Raw genomic sequence first — 21,684 nt, 5'->3', positions numbered from 1 at the left:
TAAGTCTGTTAAAACAACATTAGCCGTTAGCTTGGAGAAAACAGTCCCTCTGAAAGTGTATGGCTGAGAAGAATTGATTTGAATCACTCAGGGATCGGGGTTACGTCGTTCACCAAGTGATTCTTTCACCAAGTGATTCGTCACACGGTAGGCAGTCCCTCCCTGCACCCCGGCTGCCTTGCGAGTGATTCATCGTTCGTACGAACCGAATCGGCAGTTCCACTACCGGACTGCATGCTTGCTGATGAGCTCAACTGAACTGAGAAATGAACGAATCAGTTCCAGAAGTGATTCAGTTCAATACGTTCACTCAAAAGATCCGTTCTTTTGAACGAATCATTCGCGAACGACACAACACTACTTAAGAAGCATTAAATTTAAGTAACTGATACCTATAGACACCCTGGAATAGAATCGAAAGCCTTTACTGTCATTGTACAACAATATAGTACAGCTGATCAGGTGATTAAACAAGTCAATAAAACAAGCATGTAAAAAAAACAGACAATATAATCATTCATAAAATCAGAAATAAATAGTATTTAGGAAAGGCTGTATTGAGCTGTACTCAACAAATGGAGTTTTGCACAAAGAAGTAGTGGATTGCACTTGAAGACTGAGATAATTTCATGTACTGCATTTCAAAACCTTACTGAGGTAAAAGTCAGTGTCATCAGCAAAATGAACTCAAAGTTTTTAAAGTAAAAGTTGTCATTATGCAGTGAAACATTCGCTGTCATTGTTTTACTATCATATAATCTACTGTGTAGTCGTTAGGTTGCACGGTGGTGCAGTGGTTAGCAGTAGCTATGTTTCCATCCAAAAGTGATTCAAATCATTGGGAAATGCGCATTAAAAGAAATATGAATCCTGTGCGTTTCCATTAAATGTACGGACTTTGGTGAAAACTACGAACTTGCGCGAGTTTTCCGCAGAACCGGAAACAAGTCTCACATTCTTCTTCTACGTTTTCTGGCGGTTGGCAACCAGCTTGTAAATGCATTACCGCCTTCCCGACCCGGAGCGTGGATATCACCATGGAGAGAGGTGCACTACGTCAGACTTAATTCGAACATAACTGTTTCTATCCCACGTTTTGCGAATCAACATTTTTTCGAATCAACCAAAACCCGGCTAAAGCGAGCGTATTTTAGTTTGTGCGAATCAGGGGATTTTAATTTGAATTTGGCGTTTCCATCATAATTTTCCTATGCGATACTTCTAGATGCGCATCTAAACAGGCTGATGGAAACATGGCTATTGTCGAATCACTGCAAGAAGGTTCCTGGTTCAAACCCAGCGGGAGTGGGTGAGTTTGCATGCTCCCCCCGTGTCAGCGTGGGTTTCCTCTGGGTACTCCAGCTTCCTCCCACAGTCCAAAGACATGCAGGTTAATTGGTGAGTCTAAATTGTCCGTAGGTGTGAATGGTTGTCTGTCTCTGTGTCAGCCTGGTGACCTGTCCAGGGTGAACCCTGCCTCTCGCCCAATGTCAGCTGGGATAGGTGCAGTTACGTAAAATGAATGAATGTATATTATTTTATTTGTGTAACAATAACTAAGATTAGCCCATAATTAATTATAATCCTCACTATTTTACGGCAAGAGAAACTAGGAGGTAGATTCACCAGCATGCAGGTGAGGGTGGACAGTGGGCGGACTCCATGAGCAGGTTGTCAGTTCAACATATTTTCGGCATGTTTGGGAGTGTTGCAGAAACGATCAACTGGACAATCCTGTACAAATGATGTGAAATATCACTGGCCCACTGATGCCATTTTGTCATTCATTTCTCTCAGTAATGTCAGTGACACAGCTAAATATACTGCAGTACAGAGATCATCTGTACCTGTAATGTTTGTGTTGTAACACATGAGGGCAGTGTGAGCAAACAAACAGCAGAAACATTTTGCCTTAGTTGAACTTTGGGAACAGTTCAGACTATGTGGATGTTCGTCAGGAGCAGTGACACTGTGTGTACTTGTATATTACATGTTTTATTGTAGTGTGGACACGAGATTTTGTCTGTTAAATGTCCGATAGAAGTTCAGCTTTGTTCTCCATCCTTAGATTACCCTTACATTTCACTTATTGTGTGTGATATTGGCTACATGATAAACATTTAAAGGGCCAGTCCACGAGGAGAATGACTCAGCCATGTGAAAACTGTTGTATATTCATGTCCTTTGTGGCTCTGAAGGTAACTGTGACATCATGTATTATTGTGTGATTTTACATGTGTCATTGCAGCTGTGACTTGTTTTGTGGCTTTACCACGTAAACCACTGATAATTTTGCTTTGAACTGAAGGCTTTTGGGAAGCAGCACTGACGCATCCAACTCTTTGATGAGGGTAAGAGAGTTTCAGCCAACAACTGTGAAAGGATGAGTCACCCAGACTGCAGCCAAAGAGTCGGTCCCCCCCCCCCAGGCTGCTCTGAAATGAGAAGATGAGTTTAACAGAATCTCATTGTCTCAGGCCTCTGAGGCCAAAACACACAACTTCAGTGTCTTGTTCTGGGTGTTTAGAGATGGAAATGTCTTCATCAGAAACTGAAAAGAAAGAGACACAAACACAGAAGATGGTGTCGCATCCATTTATTGCATGTTGGCGTACAGTTTGTCGATCTGTGGCTGGAAGAGAGATTTGAGCTCCGCCCTCTTGGCCTTGAGCGTCGGCGTTAACAGACCGCTCTCGATGGTGAACTGCTCTGGGTGCAGGTAAATGTCTTTCACCTGCGTCAGGTGGTAAGAAGAAGAGGAGGAGGAGAAGAGCAGATGGTTAAAGTTTGGGTACAAGATTCTTCTCAAGATGCAAACTGCAGAAAAAACTTTAAATGATTAGAGTCTTCGTTTAGAAGTTTAATCTTTGGAGGATTTGGGGGGATTTCTGAGCAGTGAGGAGAGGAAATGAGTCGAGTGTCTGACATCTGCGTGGTCCTGATGTTACCACAGGACATTTCTTTGAACAGAAACTGCTCATTTTAACCACTAGAGGGTCAACTGAGCCAGGTTCAGTGAGATGTGGAGCACCACAGATGTTAATAACCTCTCGAAGATTCAGCTAAAGGTTGATTTACTCTTTAAATATGGAAATAAAGCCCTAAAAAAGGACACTGTTAGAATCAGCTCTAGATGCCTGCAGAACATTTAACTGGATTTAGGATAACAGTATAATCACCAATAATTGCAAGTGTCCCCAACAACAGTGGACTTGCGTATACCTTACACATGACTCCTGATGAATTCCCCAAATAAAACAGCTGTTACCTGCTCGAAGGACTTGAGTCCTGCTTCTTTGCCCAGTTTGATCATGTCAGACAGGATGGCTTTCTTTACTTCCTGTAAACAAAAAAAAGGTGATCACTGTTGGAGTCACTGCTCTTGATGTTTGATTTGATTTGCAGGAGTTGTGTTATGAGTTTTACAGCAAGCGTGCAAGACGACTCCAACTGGCGTCTTTAATCGTTAATGATCACGTTTACCGCAGATATCCTTTGCCTGTGTGCGGGCAGCTATTCAAGCTTGAAGAGACTAAATTATATTACAGTGACTGGATTATCTGTCCGCAGCATGTTTGTTTTGTACAACGAGGGGATAGAGAGGGAAACCTTACTGTTTTTTTGCAGAGTTCTTCCATGGAGCCTTGGCACCCCAGATCCTTTGCAAAACCTGGCAGGACGTCCAGGTCAGGGACCACGATGGCGATCAGGCACGACTACAGACAGAGTACACAAGTTGGATTATCAGATTGAGAGCGTACGTACTGACTGTATATGGACAAACTGTAGATATGCTGGTTTTACCTGTAGACTGTCTCCATGCACGAACACTTGGGCCACAAGTCCGCTGTGCACATACACGTTCTCAATCTTCTCCGGTGCGATGTACTCTCCCTGAGCCAGCTTGAAGATGTTCTTCTTCCTGTCGACGATCTTCAGAACTCCACTCTGTTCACACAGCAGTCACAGAGGAGAAATCACCCTGTTTCTAAAACCTTTCAGTTATCAAGCTATCCATTATCCAGGGCTGCTCATGGGGGCAGCAGGCCAAGCAAAGCACCCCAGACGTCCCTCTCCCCAGCAACACTTTGCAGCTCCTCCTGAGAGACCCCGAGGTGTTCCAAGACCAGATGAGATATGTAATCCCTCCATCGTGTTCTGGGTCTGCCTACCAGTTGGACATGCCTGGAACACCTCTAACAGGAGGCGCCCTGGAGGATCCTGATCAGATGCTGAACCACCTCAACTGACCCCTTTCGACATGAAGGAGCAACAGGTCTACTGAGCTCCCTCCGGATGTCCGAGCTCCTCACCCTATCTCTAAGGCTGAGCCCAGACACCCCACAGAGGAAGCTCATTTCAGCTGCTTGTATCCACGAGCTCATTCTTTCGGTCACTACCCAGAGCTCATGGCCATAGGTGAGGGTTAGTTATTAAACTATTCCACCTTAAATCCCTTTTGTTCAAACACTGAAAACACTCAGCCAACATGTTTTAAGGGCTCCATCCATAAACATTACACATCTGTTGCAGAGGAACATGTTGTTATTCAGTCGGCTCATTTACATGAAGTAGAGAGAAAATTAAATTACATCAGCATTTTCCTGTTATCTGTGTTGTGGTTCTTACCGGCAGCCATTTTCCGATGTCCCCAGTGTGGAGCCAACCGTCTTCATCCAAAGCCTCTGCAGTCTTCTCGGGGTCTTTAAGGTACCCCTTGAACACATTTCTACCCTTGATACAGACCTGGAAACCACCACCAAGAAACAAAGACACAACCATTAAATATGCTTTCTTTAAAAACCTTCTTAAAAATGCTAAAGATTTGAAAAGCAGGCAGGTGGTCTGCAAGCCTCTGACCCTTCGTTTACAACACTGGCAAACTAATCTGATATATCTAGACTTTAATAAGATTAAACTGTTTTGTTTTTTCCTTTTGATGATTTATCAGGATTGTGACTCGTCCACTCGGGTCTCGGGATCCTGGCTCTGTAACATTTCTCAGTCCAGGTAGCGGTTTAATATCCTCATCCCTCCACCTCACCTGTTCAGTTCCATCATCTTACCTCTCCTTCTCCGTTTGAGGCGAAGTAGTTCATCTCTTCAACATCCACCAACTTCACAATGTTACAAGGCAGCGGCACTCCAACATGACCTGTTGGTAAAAGATCATGTCATTTTAAAAATGAAATTAATCTCAACTTTGAAGAAATGTTGCCTTTGTATTTAAAATTCAAATATAATTCTAAAGTGTTTTAGTGGTGGCAGTGGTGACGAAGTATTCCGAAGCACCACTCTGTTAAAATTCTCCATTACAAGTAAAAGTTCTGCATTTAAAATATTACCCAAGTATGTAAGTATAGTCAGGAAAATGTAGAAGCTAAACCTATTAACTGTTCACTCTCATGTAATGAAATGCTGGACAAGAGGTTGACCTTCATACCTGAGGTGGCGTCTCCTGGTGTCGTGAATGTGCAGCCAGCTGTGCACTCTGTCTGACCGTACGCCTCAAAGATCTACAGTGAGAGCACCAGTCAGGTTAGAGTAAGAAGGGCAGTGTGACCAGGTTGTCATGACAACATGAAGTGATCAATACCAGGTTGACACTGATGGGTAACCCCCCCCCCCAAAAAAAAAAAAAACATGAGTGGTAATGTATCTCAGAGTTCCTCAAACATCATCAAGTACATGACTGCTTTGAGGAACTGGGATAACACTGTCCTTCTCATTATTCACAAGATAAAACAAAAAAAAACATTTGAAAAAAATTAAATGTAAAATACAAACAAATACAAAAAAATAAATTAAAATACAAAATTAAAATACAAATATAAAATAAAATACAAATAAAAATACAAATATAAAAAATTCAAAAAATACAAAAATAGAATACAAAAATACAAAAAATAATACAAAAATAAAATAAAATACAAATAAAAATTCAAATATAAATAATTAAAATACAAAAATAAAAACAAAATTAAAAATTAAAAAAAAATAAAATAAACAAAAATAAAAACAAAAATAAAATAAAATCCAAGAAAATATTGCATTTAGCTTTATGGGGTGATAATTCTCAGGAGGTGTGCATGGGGAAAACAAGTGTTAAACTGGCATCTTTAAAAAATTCCTGAAATGTAAGACAAGATAAAATAAACTTTTATTAATCCCCACAGAGGAAATTCTGGTGTTGTAGCAGCACAAGTACAGAAATAAATACAGCTAAATCAATTAAAGTAGATGAAACATAACTGGAGTTAATAAAACCAGAAAAAGAAAAGTAAAAATAGAAACTATACATGAGCAATTTAAAAAAAAAAAAAAAAAAATCACTAGACTAATATATACTATGGTTAAGTGTTTGTATTGATATAGAAATATAATGAGTTAAAATTCTATTACAAAATATGTCGGAAATAATATAGTATAATATGTAATAAAAGTTGTTACCTGGATAAATGTTATTACCTGACAGCCCAGAGTCGCCCTGAGGAAGTTGAGCACAGAGGGAGATATGGGTGCTGCTCCCGTCACCATGACCCGCACTCTTCCACCAAGAGACTCCTATGATCAAAATAAATACATAATTAAAGAGACTCCTAAATGTAAAAATTGGGCTTGTTTTCCATTAGTTGACTCTGTTTCTATGAGAATATTCTACTGTGCTGCACCTGCACTTTGTGGAAGATGAGTTTGTCCCAGACGCTGTTGTTCCTGATGATTCCCTCCTTCACCTCAGCAAACTTCCGCTCCACGGCAAAGTTCAGCAGCCATTTCTTGAAAGGCGATTTGGCTCCACTCTGAACCTGGTGACGGGACGTTTGATTACAACATGTGAAATAAGAAACTGGACGTGTTGAGCTGATGATTAAAGCAGAGTGAGAGGAAACAGGGGGTGTTGTGTCCGAGAGGAAGAACTCAGACCTTTAACTTCAGTTAAATTACAAAACCACACTATAAAAATACTGTTACAGGAAAAAGTACATCAGTATAATCAGGAAAATTTACTTGAAGACTGTTTTATATCACATATCATAAGATTTTACTAATGTGAGTATGTAAAACTCATAATGTAAATAAAGCAGTCAGATAAATGTAGTGCAGAAAGTAAAAAATTTCCTTCTGAACATCAAAACACTCGACACAAGTACTTAAATAGAGTACTTGAGTAAATGTACTTAGTTACATTCACCCTCTGCTAATCACTAACTTTGTCATAGATGCGGTTGAGAAGTCGAGGGACGACGGGGAAGATGGTGGGCTGCAGAGTTTTCATGTCATCTGGCAGCAGTCTGATGTCTCCCTGGAAGAATCCGACCCTACCTCCAGCACCGTACATCACTGTCTACAACACACACACACACACACAGTCATTAAGTCTCATTTATAAATACATGATCGTAACATGCTTTATGATCCGAGTCTCACCTGTACGACTCTCTCGAACATGTGTGCTAAAGGCAGGAATGAAATGCTGACATCCTGAGTAGATGGGACAAACGCCACCTGTGGGACGCACACCGTTAGCGACACGTCTGTCTATAACAAACTCTGAATATTTCACTTAAGTGACACCTGATGGTTTTTAAACATACGTCAAAGCTTTTGATGATGGCTGCAGCATCAGAGACCACGTTCCCATGGGTCAACATCGCTCCCTTGGGGTTTCCTGAAAAAGAGATAAAGTTTTTTACCTTTTAAAGTATAAATATAATTTCAGGTAAATATGGAGGCCTGATGCTGCCAGTGTGATGGAGAAAAATAGATCATGTAGGTCATTATACTGAAAAACTCTCAAAATAATGGCAAAGTATCTTAAAACAGTGACTCATTTAGAGATAAACTCATTACTTTAAGATCACTCATTATTTTGAAATATTAACACATTTGACATAAGAGTCATTTTGCAATAATGAGTCATTACTATAAGATGTAATTTTTTTGTTATGCCAATTCATAATTTTGCAACAATAAGTAATTTTAAAATAGTATGTCATTTCGAGATAAATCATTTTGAAAAAGTTTCATTATTATGTGACAGGAAGTCATTATTTTGAGATCCTATATCATTGTGAGATACTAACTCAATATTTTTCATGTACTAAGTCACTATTGAGAAGGTTTCTCATAATGTTGAAATACTAAGTCGTTTGAGTCAAGTCATTATTTTCAGATATTCATTTTACAACACTCATTATTTTGAAATATGTACCAACTCATTTTTTCAAGAAGAGCAAGTCATTATTTTGAGGACACTTTTCATTATTTTCCAATAATGAGTCACTATGAGACACTACGGCACTATTTAGAAATATGTCATTTTGTAAAATACTAAGTCATTATTTTGAGTTTTTATTTTTTGCAATAACGAGTCACTATTTTAAGAGACTAAGTAAGCGCTTTGGGGTTGCATTTTTGATGTATGAAAGGCGCTATATAAATAAAGTTTGATTGATTATTTTGAGTTTTTAATTTTCATCTACTTACTTATTATTTAGTCATGATTTTGAGATACTAAGCCATTATTTTGAAATTAACAAGTCATTATTTTCACAAAGTTTTACTGTAAGATACTGAACTCAATATTTGTCACATACTAAGTCACTATGCAGAAAGTTTCTCACTATGCTGCGATACCGAGTCAATATTTTGCAGTACAAAGTCATTACTTTGGGGATGTTTCACCTATATATTTGTGATTAGTCATTTTAAGAAACTAAGTCAATATTTCAAGATACTAAGTCCTATTTCAAGTTCCTTAGTGACTATTTTAAAGAAACTAAGTCACTATTTAAGACAGTAAGTCATTTTGAGATTCAAAGTCACTATTTTGAGAAAGTTTCAAATTATGACTTACAGGATCTTTTTTTTTTCTTTTTAAAAATCACATTGGTGGAAATGGGCCTCCATAATTATTACTTTGGAAACAAGTATTTTTCATAGCAACATAGTTGACATAACGATCGCTTCTACACAAATTAAAAGCTGAATGTCGAGTAAATACATGATTTAACAAGACGAGTGTCACTACTACACTACAGCAGCTCTGTGAGGCTGTGCTTCAGGTACAGAGGTGCTTTGAGTGAAACGCTAACACCATCATACTGATTTTATCAGGTACAATGTTTAGATGAGATCAATAAGCCTTTGTTGATCCCCAGAGGAGAAATTCAGTTGTTGCAGCAGCAGAAAGGACAGAAGTACAGATAAAGAGAGAAAGTAAGAAGTAAATTAATGGAGGTATACACAACTAAATAACAGGAGTAAAAACAAAAACTGCTAACATCTGATAATTTGCCCACTGACGACAAGACGGCACTGAAGGAAAGTCAGAGCATCTCCAGAGTTTCTAGGATTCATTCTGCAGGAGACATGTCATGACAGTCAATGACTGCTGAGACATTTCACTCAAAACCATAAACGTCACCTTCATGGTGGCGCTAGAGCAAAAGTCAGGGGATCATTGAAGTCAGTAGGATTCATCCTCTGGGGACCAATAATGTCTGTACAAACTCACAGGGCAATCCATCCAATAGTTGTTCAGATATTTCAGTCTGGACAAAGAGTGTTGAACCAATCAGCTGATATTAACATCCTTAGTTTATGAGCGGTTAAAAGTGAACTCAACCATGTCTGCTCTTGCTTTTCTCAATCACAGACTTCCTTTTCTTTCTGATTTATAAACTCAAACCCTTCAGATGAAAACAAAATGATCACCTGTGGTGCCGCTGGTAAAGCAAACAATACTGAGGTCTTCAGGCTTCGGTGGCTGTTTGAGACATGAAATCATCAGCAGCACATCAGAGCAGCATGTTGCTGGTTAAATCTCAAAACATGAATATCTCAGAATTAAACTTACAACTGGCTTTTGGAGATTACTTTTCCCCAGAGCCTGGGGAACAAAGAAACAAACATGCATGTTTTCAATAATGCTTGTGCTTACTTTGAACAGTATTACTTGTGCAGAGCTGAAACAATTGAAGCCAGTAAACACGAGCAGTGACTCACCAGTAACCACTAATTCGTGTTGGACATGCTTTACCTCCACATCCTGCATTGACACAATGTCGACTCCACATTTGGTTCCCCGCTCGACCAGCTCAGAGTTGAAAGAGTCCATGACGACGATGGTTTTGAGGACTGGAGTCTGGCCTTTCTCCCGAGTCTGCAGCAGTGTTTCTGCTTTGCTCTGGTTGTCACAGAGCACTGTGGAGATCTCCGCTGGAAAAAAAAAAAAAACTTTGTGTATTACCAGTAGAATAGATATTATAATAGTGTTGACACAAGTGCTTTTATGAAGCAAGCAAATGCGCTATACAACGTTGAATTTGTCAACAGTATTGTAGTTTTAGTACCATTTCCAAATAAGTAAAACTATATTAGAAGCTGTACCAATCGTGTTCTTTGTCTTGTGATAAACTGCCCACAGATGATCACATAATTAAAAGCAAAATGAAGCACAGATTGAACAAGCATGTGTGGTAAATAAGTGAGAAAAGATTAGAGCACCCTTGACACAGATCCCTGTGGAGGCTGATGAGTTACTGGACTCTGTCATTAGCAGGATTAAGAGCGCGAGAGAAGCTCCAATTACCTCGGTCGATAATGAACACAAGAGCTTCAGGACCCAGGGTGTCGTACAGGGGAACCGCTACCATGGAGTAGGTGTAGCAGGCCTGCTCACCGATAATCCACTGTGAGTGACCCATGAAACAGAAAGAGAGCGTTTACTGTGTGTTGCTTAGATTAAAAATAAAAAAATAAAAAAAAAATCACCCCCCTTGGCAGCGTCCACACTCACCTCAGGTCTATTCTGAGCAAAGATGCCAATAAAGGTCTCAGAGTTCGGCTTCAGGCCCTTGTGAAGGAGCCCTGACCCCAGGTGCTCCGCTCTATCAGACACCTTCATGTACAGGAAGTGGGGGAAAGGTCAGCTGGAGTTCACAGCAGTTCATCTTCAACATGTTTTTCCCAGTGTTGCATTTCCAGTGTTGTTTTACCTGTTTGTACCTCAGCCACTGGTACGGCCTTCCTGGTTTTCTGTAGCCCAGACACGGTCCATTACCTGCAAGAGACAACAGTAAACATGTCATTAATTTTTTCTAATTGATTAAAAAAAATCTACACATTTCAGATTAAAAAAAGAAGAAATTAAGGAACTTGAAAGATCATCTGGCAAAACCTTATTTTCCACCTGCTCTTTAGTCATAAACACAGGAGAAACTCGAATTACTGCTCCGTGGTTGTATGCCTCCGTGCACCAGTCAAGTTTCTCACAGTTTACATCCATGTCTGAAAACATGGATGCTTAGATCCATTTTAAGGTGGACACAAAAGATTAGTGTCACCAATTCAGTATCTGACCAGGAAAGTGTTTTTGGAGCACATTATGATGTCACAGTGAAGCTGACCTTTTGGATATATATAATGTTGTCACTTCATTTTATACTGTTAAACATACGTGTAAAGTTTTGTCATAATTAACATCTGAATTCTTGAGTTATGGCCAAAAACATGTTTACTGAGGTCACACTGACCTTGACCTTTGACCACAAAATTCTAATCAGTTTAATCTTTAGTCCAAGTGGACATTTGTGTCAAGGTTTAAGAAGTTCCCTTGAAGCCCTCTTGAGATATTGTGTGTTCCCAAGAATGAGACAGATGCATGTCACACTGACCTTGACCTTTCACCTCCAAAATCCAATCAGTTCATTTTTGAGTCCAAGAAATTCCCTCACGGTGTTCTTGCAATATTGCATTCACAAAAATGAGACAAGGTCACAGTGACCTTGACCTGTGTCCTACCAAATTCGAATCTGTTTAATCAGTCCAAGTGGACGTTTGTGTCAAAATTGAATAAATTCCGTCAAGGTATTCTGGAGATATTGCGCTCAGTGACCTTTGACCACCACACACTAATCAGTTCATTGTTGAGTCCGAGGGGAAGTTTGTGCCAAATTTGTAGAAATTCCCTCAAGGCGTTCACAAGAATGGGACGGACAGACAACCTGAAAACATGATGCTTGAAGTTACAACTATCGTTGGAGCAGAGGCTTAAAAACAACCTATATCAGACTTAGAAAACGGATCACCAGAATTTTTTTTCTCCCACTCGCCTCTATAGGTCAACAAAATTCAAAGAGGAGCGTGAAGCCTTACTCTCATACCCTACACATTTCCACCCTTACTATACCCACACATCTATTTTCATTGAAATGGTTTGCATGTGATGAAGGGAAGGTGCTACTAATTGTTGCATACCAGAGAACCACTGGTAGCATGAACACCCATCCTGAGAGAGTCATCAATGAGTGTAAAGAAAGTTTTCATCACCTGAAACCTTCAGACCCCTCTGAAAGACCTCATACATGGTCTTGGCGTCACCATGGTAATACGACATCAGGTTGTTGTTGTCCTCAAGCAACGCGCTCTTCCTTGCTCCATCCTGAGGACATCAGGAAGAATCAGTCTGAGAATTAACATTTCACTGATAAACTGTGTTCATGAACGTACATAAACATGCTCATTAATAATCCCCATCAGATGGTACGGCCTATAATCACTATTTATCTTGCATTTCCACGTCACTGCATCTAAATGTATTTCAGTCCAATCGACAGGAGAAATTGTTGGCATTGTACGTTTCTGCAAACCACAAATACCAATATCAAGGTTTCTAAAGTAACTCAATATATGAGCCGACTGTCATCAGGAGGTGGAGGGGACGCTGGATGGCGTGACAACAAGGTAAGATGCCTAAAAAGCTGTACACAACTGTTTGAGACCAACACACAAACAAACTGGATGTTTTTTTGTGAGTCAATGCTGTGTTTCCAGCAGCTTTTTAGGGACCGGTCGCTGTTTTTCCTGGGGCTTTTTAGTTGCCAAAAGTGTGCTGTCATTGTTTTTCCAGCAGAGATTGTGCCACCCAGAACAGATATTTTATGCCAGAACCTGATCTTTTCCAAACCATAATCAAGTGTTTTTTGTGCCTAAACCTAACTACACGTTAACCATGCAAATGCAACTCATCCATGGTTTGCAGAAATGCACAATGCCAACATTTCCTCTGGTGATTGGGTTGTGTATTTTAGCAGAGTAAAACTCATCCTGGCACTCTTTACCTTGATTCCTAGAGTCTGGTTGTTGAGGTCCATGGGGCTGCGGAGGGGACTGGGTCGTGTGTTGAGGTAAAACAAGGTAGCAGCTCCCACGGCAAACAGGGAGATGATGGCCGGGGTGGAGAGAGGCGAGAACAGCAACTGCAGAAGGAAGTCCATGATGCAAGGTCTGCAGGGACACCGAAAAATGCTGCATCAGAAGATCGAGACATTTAACACTTCAGCATAAAGTTTTGTCTAAAACTTCACTATATTTAACATATATGATCTTATCATGCAGATCTAAGCTCCTTGACATAGCTCAATATTGTTTATATTATATTATAACTCCAGGTCAAAGTCAACATGACTTGTTGTGAAACACTTATTGATAATCACTCAAGATAGAGTCCAACCCATGAACACCCAAACATCACAGTCTGTACGTACACTACAACAAAACAGTGCTTCAATCTTTAAATCTGACAGTATTACAAATGCAGCTTTTTTATCTTCTTAATAAAGAGCGCGACATACATTTTTTTTGACCTTTAAAACAGTTTCGTGCATGTGTCATGAGTGTGAACTCCACCGAGGTCGAGGTTAATTATTTTATGAGAACACACCAAGAGTTGGGGAATGAGCTTGTTTTATGGCATTTGTGTGTCCATTAACCGCATTTATAGTCAATGTAATAAAAAAAAGGAAAGGTTGATGCTTACTTCCAGCATGAAAAATCAATTTGAATAAATAAAAAGGAGGTAACAAAAGCATGGACCAATTTTTCTCCATCTTTTCGGGTCAGGATAGGCCTAATTTTCGCAATATTATGCAGATGAAAAAATGCAGTAGGTGAGGTTTGTTTTAAATGAGAATTAAAAGACAAATCTTGATCAAATGTTACTCTGAGATTTCTTACAGTAGTGCTAGAGGCCAGAGCAAAGCCATCTAGAGAAACTATGTCATCAGATAAAGAGTCTCTGAGTTGTTTGGGGCCAAGAACAATAACTTCAGTTTTGTCTGAATTTAACATCAGGAAATTGGTGCTCATCCAGGTTTTTATGTCTTTAAGGCAGTTATGGAGTTTAGTTAATTGATTAGTTTCTTCTGGCTTCATCGATAAATACAACTGAGTATCATCCGCATAACAATGGAAATTTATAGAGTGATTTCTAATGATGTTACCTAAAGGAAGCATATATAGAGTAAATAGGATTGGTCCGAGCACAGAACCTTGCGGAACTCCAAAACAAACTTAAGGATGATTCATCATGGATGTGAACAAACTGAAAACGATCAGATAAATAAGATTTAAACCAGCTTAGTGCTGAACCTTTTAGGCCAATTAGGTGTTCCAGTCTCTGCAGTAGAATTTGATGGTCAATTGTGTCAAACGCCGCACTAAGATCTAATAAAACAAGTACAGAGACGAGTCCTTTGTCTGAAGCAATCAGAAGGTCATTTGTAATTTTAACTAGAGCTGTCTCAGTGCTATGATGCACTCTAAATCCTGACTGAAATTCCTCAAATAAATTATTATCATGGAGAAAATCACACAGCTGGTCTGCGACTACTTTCTCAAGGATCTTTGACATAAAGGGAAGATTAGATATTGGTCTATAGTTGGCTAACACCTCTGGATCCAGGGTGGGCTTTTTTAGACTTTTTGGGTTTAATTACAGCTACCTTAAAAGACTGTGGTACATAGCCTGTTAATAAGGATATATTGATCATATCTAATATATGAGTGTTAACTATAGGTAAGACCTCCTTAAGTAGCCTAGTTGGGATGGGGTCTAAGAGACACGATGATTTAGATGAAGAAATCACTGCGGTCAATTCTTGGAGAGACTGGGGAGAAGCAATCTAAATATATATTAGGTCTTACAGCTGTGTTTGAGGTTAGATAGATAGGCCTACTATCTGAGGACAGGAGGTCATGAATTTTGCCTCTAATAGTTAGAATTCTGTCATTAAAAAAGCTCATAAAATCATTACTACTAAGGGCTAAAGGAATACAAGGCTCAATAGAGCTTTGACTCTCAGTCAGCCTGGCTACAGTGCTGAAAAGAAACCTGGGGTTGTTCTTGTTTTCTTCTATTAATGCTGAGTAATAGTTTGCTCTGGCATTGCGGAGGCCCCTCTTATACGTTTTGAGACTGTCTGCCCAGATTAGACGAGATTCTTATGGGTTTGGAGAGTTATACCAAGGAGCGAACTTTCTTTGCTTTGTTAACTTCTTTTTAAGAGGTGCTACAGAGTTGAGTGTTGTTCGCGGCGAGCCTACAGCACTATCGACAAGATGATCAAAAAATACTGTGCATCCCTAACTGATACTTTTGTACTTTTACTTGAGTAAGATTTCAAACACAGGACTTGTAACAGTATCTTCCACATTGGTATTCATGGAGATAAATGTGTCTATTATTTGTGTGAACAGATCAATAATCCTTGTGTAAATGTGTGATCCTTCTTCAAATACAAAAACTCACAATACATATATTTCAAAATGAAACAGATCTGCAAATATGTTTTATGTGAATTGACATTGACAAATTGGCAAATTCATTATTAGTTTGTAAGAATGGACCCTTACAAAAACAAACACGCTGATTTAAATGCCACAGCTGTCCTACCTATTGCCGTCCTCTCAGGTGATCGACTCTGCAGATGTGTGTGTACACAGCAGATCCTTTCCTCTGCTCTGACGGGTGACACAAGGAGAATGAGGACTCATAAAAATCAGCCTGACAGAGTCAAGACGAACCTTTGAACCTTGAACATCATCATCACTTCTACTGATAAAGAAACCCAAGCACAGACGTTTAAACTGCTCCGGGCTGTACATCAAGATATTAAAGGGTGTGTGTTGTGCAATTTTTTTAAGTTTATGTTAAACCAGCTCAAACAATAAAAAAATGACTTGATTTCAGTCGAGAGTGATAAACTTTATCTGAGACAATGTCAGAAGGAGGCCAAGATGCTGCAGCTGATGAAAGGTTAACGCTCTTATCTGCTAATTATCACGTTCAAAGTCCTCACGTTTCAGCAACAAAACACCAAACCTGACAATTCCCTTTATAAAAAGATACTTATAGATAGTATGCAAAAGGTAAATAATCATCAGGTCAACATGTGGAGTCTTTCCTTTTAGTCCATCGCTCCATTGACTCAGTGAGCTTTAGCGCCACGTTTTAAAGGTGCTATCCATTTAAAGGTGGTGAAATTCTGATGTTTAATGATGTAAAATGTTTCGCCTTTTATATTATTTTCTGTTGGCTTTTCTGACAGACAGCTGTCTAACCGCTATGACATGCGGAAACATAGTGCCCACTACCCACCCTCCGGTCTCCGATCATTAGCTAACGTTAGCTTTGGCCGCCCTGTACTGCCCACCACCCTGGGCAGGTGCTTGCTAGCTAGCGGCACCGCACATTTGACGATTACCGCTCGTAATGCCGCCATGATGCAACAGCATTGCTGTGGAAACATTGTGCCCACCCTCTAGTCTCCTCCCAGGTCGCCCCGGAGAAAAAGCGTTAGAGTTTTGAGCCACAAACCCTCTTTGGCATTGTGTTTGCTCTGCTAGTGCCTTTAGCAGAGTCAGCACAGCTACTGGTGCTACTTAGTCTGAGTGGGTGGAAGTTCGCTGCATAAATCAGCCTCTCATTGGGCGAACGAGCCACCCGCTGAAGTCCCGCCCTACCACCTCCGGTTGTGTAGTAGTTTTCAACCGTTTAACATGTCCTTTACTAACTTTTGCGGTGTTTGATCTTGCAGGGATGTAGCCATTTTTCTGCCATGGTTCGCATCCTGAAGGCGATATTTTTGTGGGCGTATTACACCAAAACCTGTTTCCCCCCGGCAATATTTTTGCAAGCGACCCAGGGTGGCTACCATGTTTTTGCAGCAATGTCGTGCCACCACCGAAAGGCAAGTAAGCAGCTTCTTTTGAGCCCCAGAACGCCTTTAGCTCTGTTAAGTAGCACATAGTCTCGCTCACCAGACCTTTCTCAAGAAAAGAAAGGTCTGGCTGGGCCGACTCTCACTTTAAGATTGGAGAAAAAAACGCCCCGGCTGCTTGTATTTCTTTCAACCAATCACAATCGTTCTTGGCAGTGCCAGCAACGGTGCGCTTGCAAAAATATTGCCTATGTTTTGTGGCTCAAAATGAAGTCGCTTGCTCACCCAGGTCACACCGGTGAGCAAGCGACTTCATTTTGAGCCACAAAACCCCTTTAGCATGGTTGACTATGTTAGCACCAGTAGCTGTGCTGAGCTAAAAGGGGTTTGCAGCTCAAAACTGAGCCACTTACTGACCAGGGGGGAGACTGTAGGGTGGGCACAGTGTTTCCACAGCCACGCTGTTGGGTCGGGATAGCATTACAAGTGATAATTTCCGAAGGAGAGGCAACGTTAGCTAACTTTAGCTCCCACCAGACTTAGGTGGCACACAGTGCAGTAAACTTAAAGTAGTAAATTTAACCTATAACTGGTTTATTGTCGACAACAGTCCGATTCAGAGTCTGATTCTGATTGTGTGAACATGGTTCTCAACATGAAGGTGGCTGAGCTGGCAGCTATCAGCTAGGTATAAGTGTTCACCAGGTGGAAACTGGAGGGTGGGCGTTACCTTCTCTGAGTCTGTTATCAGCAATGATCATAGTATGAGTGTATTGCAAAGAGGTAATAATTAGCTAGCCAGTGCGATACGCACACGCGCACACACACACACACACACACACACACACACACACACACACACACACACACACACACACACACACACACACACACACACACACACACACACACACACACACACACACACACACACACACACACACACACACGGTCTCACATGTGCTAACATGCACACGCAGAGGGACCGGCTACCACAACAAAGAACAGAGAAGCTCAGTGTGACCTCATTCTCTGCTCAGGGCATTGTTTCTTCATTAGTATCTTTACATAAATAGTGGTTGCTGCTATACTGATGCTCTGAATGTCATATACAAAAAGAAATACTTCAACCTCCAAATGACCATTAGTGTATCAATTACTCACCCTGTGTTATGTTGAATTTGCGAAGACAACTTTATCTCACATGCCTCCACAGTGAACGAAGAATCCAAAAAATGGAAATAAATTCTTGATGAATTTAAGTAAACGGGGGCCACATTCAAAAACAGCAAACCATTCTACAAAAAAAAAAAATCCTTTACAAACTCAAAATATAACATGTGCAGTATAATCCAAGTCTCATTTATCAAGTCGTATGCTCAGTACTTCCCAAACAGACAGCCCTTTCCAATGAGGACCTGAACTGACACTTATCTATGCTCTCTTCAAAGCCAGACTCCATTGACAAAAACAGTAATTTTAGCTAGCTGAACACAGGCGCCGCTGGTCTACTGCTGCCTCAATCAGTCAGTTTGTTTTTGCTATCGTGTGACTTTGGTGTTTTAACGGGTTAGTTTGGACTCACCAAAGTCACACAATAACAATAACTAACTAACTGATCGAGACTGTGGTAAACCAGCAGCTCCTGTGTTCAGCAAGCTAAAATTACAGTTTTGTCAATGGAGTCTGGCTTTTAGTTCAGTTCCCCTTTGGAAAGGGCCGTCTGTTTGGGAAGTACTGGGCATATGACTGGATAAATGAGACGTGGATTATACTGCAGGAGTTGTGTGAAGGTTTGTAAGCAGTTGTTTTGACGCGGACCCCTATGACTTCAATTCATCAAGAATTTTCTCAGTTTTTGAATCATTTGTTCAACATGGAGATATACAAGAAAAACAAAGTGTTCTTTACAAAATTCGGTGTAACACGGGGTTAGTAATTGATAAACAAAGAGTCATTTTGCAAGTGAGGTATTCCTTTAAAAATCAAATGTTACATACATGTATCCAGTCTAACTTCACTGAAATGGGTTGGACAAACAATGCAAACTACAGCCTCCAAAATGAACACACTGTTCAATGAAACACTTTCAGCAAAAACTGAACATTATAACCTTCATGAATAAAATATATGCAAGTCCTTACTTCTTGTAAAACTGTCCCCAGTTGCATTAGACTGATCTAAGAGCAGAATTAAGACAGGCCTAACACTAAAGACCAGTCTAATGTCTCTGTAAAACTGACCTCAGTTCTGCACTGGTCAAATCAGGAGGGCTCAGCAAACTTTAATTAGCCATTGAACAGGACAAAATATTTTTTAAACAGCACTGAATGTTAATTTAACTGAATGAAAATAACTCTTGTAGAATTTTAGCCTTTAAACTTGATTACTTTAAACATATTCACATGTGCTCAGGCCAGAAACTTATCAGCAGACTGTGCAGTACACTGTGTCTGTGTTCTTTGATGTTTCACACTAAACTCAGAAAGATAATGTGAAATTGCACCTAACACACCTTGATCACACTGATTAAAGTGACACAACGCAACATTTTCTGGACAGCAGCCACCATGGAGACATTACAAAATAGTGGTGAAGGCTAAAATGTCTCTAACAGTAGCAGAGTAGTCATAAAGACAGCAAACTGACTCTAGCTAAAGTTTGCTAAAACTAGCCACCAGAGGCTACGGTGCATTTTCCTGCTTTTGAGTTTAACTTTTCATTTTGTAAAACAAAGATTAAACAGACACTAAATGACAGATACATCAATTAAACTGACAAACACATTGTCCACTCAAAGCTTTATATATTTACTTAACAAACACCGTGCTAAACTTCTAACATGTCGTCATGTGTGACTGATTTCTGCTGGACGGTAAGCTGAAGGTAAAGGTTCATTAGGAGAAGCTTTGAGAGGTTACCTGGTGGGATTAGCAGAGGTGATTTGGGGCCAGGTTGAGCAGGAATCTCCTGGGAAGGAAAAATAAGCAGCTGAAGCCAGCAACAGCACTAATGCACAATCTGCCCACCTGTGGTCATTAGCACCTTAAAGTGCACACAGGTGTGTGTGAACTTCTCTCGCTGCCACTGAGCAAGGCTCAACCTGCCTCATCTAGTTTCTGCAGATAACACTCCCCCGAGGGCTCCAACACAGTTTTCACTTTATTTGTCTTAAATTTATTTAAATAAACAGTCGTTTTCCACTTCCCCTCTGGTGTGTGTGTGTGTTTGAATGCAGTGGATATGAAGAGACTGTGATGAACTTTGATTGTGGGTTTATGAACATGAGTGATAACTAGAGGCAGACAGGATGTGGTACCTTTGGAGTTTACTGATTTATGGTTGATAAAATCTAATCAGTGAATTATCTCACCCAAATCTGCCTTAACAATATCAGATGAGCAGTGGTGGAAAGTAACTGAATACATTTAATCAAGCACTGTACATTTTAATTTTGGTGCGATATTGCTACTTATACTCAAGCAGTAAAGTTACTACTGTACTTAAATACAATTTTGACATATTTGTACTTGAGTATTTCCATTTTATTCTTCTTTACACTTTTACTTCACAACATTTCAGAGGTAAATATTGTCTTTTTACTGCTTTATATTTATATTTATAGCTTTAGTTACTTTGCAAATTGTAGTTATTAATACAAAATATAAATCAACTGATAAATATGATGTATTATTAAAGGTCAGGCCAGTGGTTCTCAAACTTTTTACAATAATGTAACCTCTTTAAAATAGTTTTTTTTTTTTCATGTAGGAAAATAAGAATATTGAAATTTGTCATTTATTGAACTTACATATACATTTTTTATTTAACTTATTATAATATTATTACGTTGGGAATCATGCATGACTTATACATCTTTTAAATTAGCATTTTTAAAAATCTCACATACCCTCTGCAGTACTAGAGTACCCGTACCCCTATTTAAACGTCTAACATGTACAATTTAGTCACATGTAGTGGCAACGTTGCAGAGTGAAGTGTTCTCTCGTATGCCAAGCATGTATGAGAACTAAGATGGCCAGTGCAAAAAATGTGAAAGCTCCTATCTAGAGCCATTGGCTGGTTTGTCTGTTCTGGGCTACTGTAGAAACAACATGGCGGACTCTGTGGGAGAGGACCTGGACTGAATCCAGATGTCCACCCTCTGGACTTGTCCCTCAGGGACTTCAGTCGTACGTACCGTGACAAGTTCACCGTCATCACGTATAGTCTTGCGAGGGCAGAGACCACAAGACAGGCCTCAGGTCTGTTTTACTCATTGCCATGGAAACATTCGAGCAATAATTACAATCATTGTAACTGCTGTCATATTCTGTCTGCTCATCTGCCCCTGCAGACTCTCTGGAAGTCTGCAGAAAGTCCGCCTTGTGGACCAGGTGAATTGTGGATTTGGACAGCCCTAAGCGCTCCCAGACTTCCCAGGATCATGCCCACAAAGTCTGCGATTCTGCAGGTGCGGTGAAGTCTGGACATCTAGATTTAGCCTTGATCCTCATGAACATATAAACGGCTCATTCTATGAGAAAACACCACAATAATAACATATATTATTCTGAAGTGGGCCACTGTAGGTAATGAGTGCTTTTACTTTTGGTACATTGAGTATATTTTAAAGCCACTATTTTTGTACTTTAACTGTACTTTAAGTTTGAAAGCAGGA

The 21,684-nt window shown here is 39.9% G+C and overlaps 1 protein-coding gene across 2 annotated transcripts; it reads right to left on the bottom strand.

Annotated features, from left to right (window-relative positions):
* Positions 1-2,581: 2,581 nt before the first annotated feature.
* Positions 2,582-20,000, bottom strand: acsl5 (acyl-CoA synthetase long chain family member 5). 2 transcript variants are annotated; one of them, XM_033610607.2, is made up of 22 exons: positions 19,925-20,000; positions 15,737-15,804; positions 13,125-13,290; positions 12,334-12,445; positions 11,001-11,065; positions 10,802-10,903; positions 10,595-10,694; positions 10,043-10,221; positions 9,860-9,892; positions 9,718-9,769; positions 7,596-7,669; positions 7,429-7,506; positions 7,211-7,345; positions 6,672-6,806; positions 6,469-6,564; positions 5,444-5,516; positions 5,067-5,155; positions 4,630-4,746; positions 3,805-3,948; positions 3,615-3,716; positions 3,269-3,340; positions 2,582-2,734 (listed from the first exon to the last, which is right to left on the bottom strand). In XM_033610607.2, the coding sequence occupies exons 3-22, from the start codon at positions 13,278-13,280 to the stop codon at positions 2,597-2,599; spliced, it is 2,052 nt and encodes a 683-aa protein (XP_033466498.1). In that variant the 5' UTR covers positions 13,281-13,290; positions 15,737-15,804; positions 19,925-20,000; the 3' UTR covers positions 2,582-2,596. The 2 variants fall into 2 exon arrangements, with proteins under 2 accessions (XP_033466498.1, XP_033466499.1); XM_033610608.2 differs by lacking the exon at positions 19,925-20,000 and having other exon boundaries at positions 13,125-13,311; positions 15,737-15,810.
* Positions 20,001-21,684: the final 1,684 nt, after the last annotated feature.

This window comes from Epinephelus lanceolatus, chromosome 21 (genome assembly GCF_041903045.1).
Source record: "Epinephelus lanceolatus isolate andai-2023 chromosome 21, ASM4190304v1, whole genome shotgun sequence".
Lineage (NCBI taxonomy): Eukaryota > Metazoa > Chordata > Actinopteri > Perciformes > Serranidae > Epinephelus > Epinephelus lanceolatus.
The sequence above is the reverse complement of the archived record's forward strand: the minus strand, read 5'-3'. Positions and strand labels throughout refer to the sequence as shown.

What these genes read in the sequence shown, in the direction of transcription:
- acsl5 (XM_033610607.2), bottom strand. Translation starts at nt 13,280, where the DNA reads ATGGACTTCCTTCTGCAGTTGCTGTTCTCGCCTCTCTCCACCCCGGCC. An exon ending in GTAATCTCCAAAAGCCAGTT is followed by an intron (nt 9,770 to 9,859) that starts GTAAGTTTAATT and finishes TGTCTCAAACAG; the next exon opens with CCACCGAAGCCTGAAGACCT. An exon ending in TGCATGGAGACAGTCTACAG is followed by an intron (nt 3,717 to 3,804) that starts GTAAAACCAGCA and finishes CTCTGTCTGTAG; the next exon opens with TCGTGCCTGATCGCCATCGT.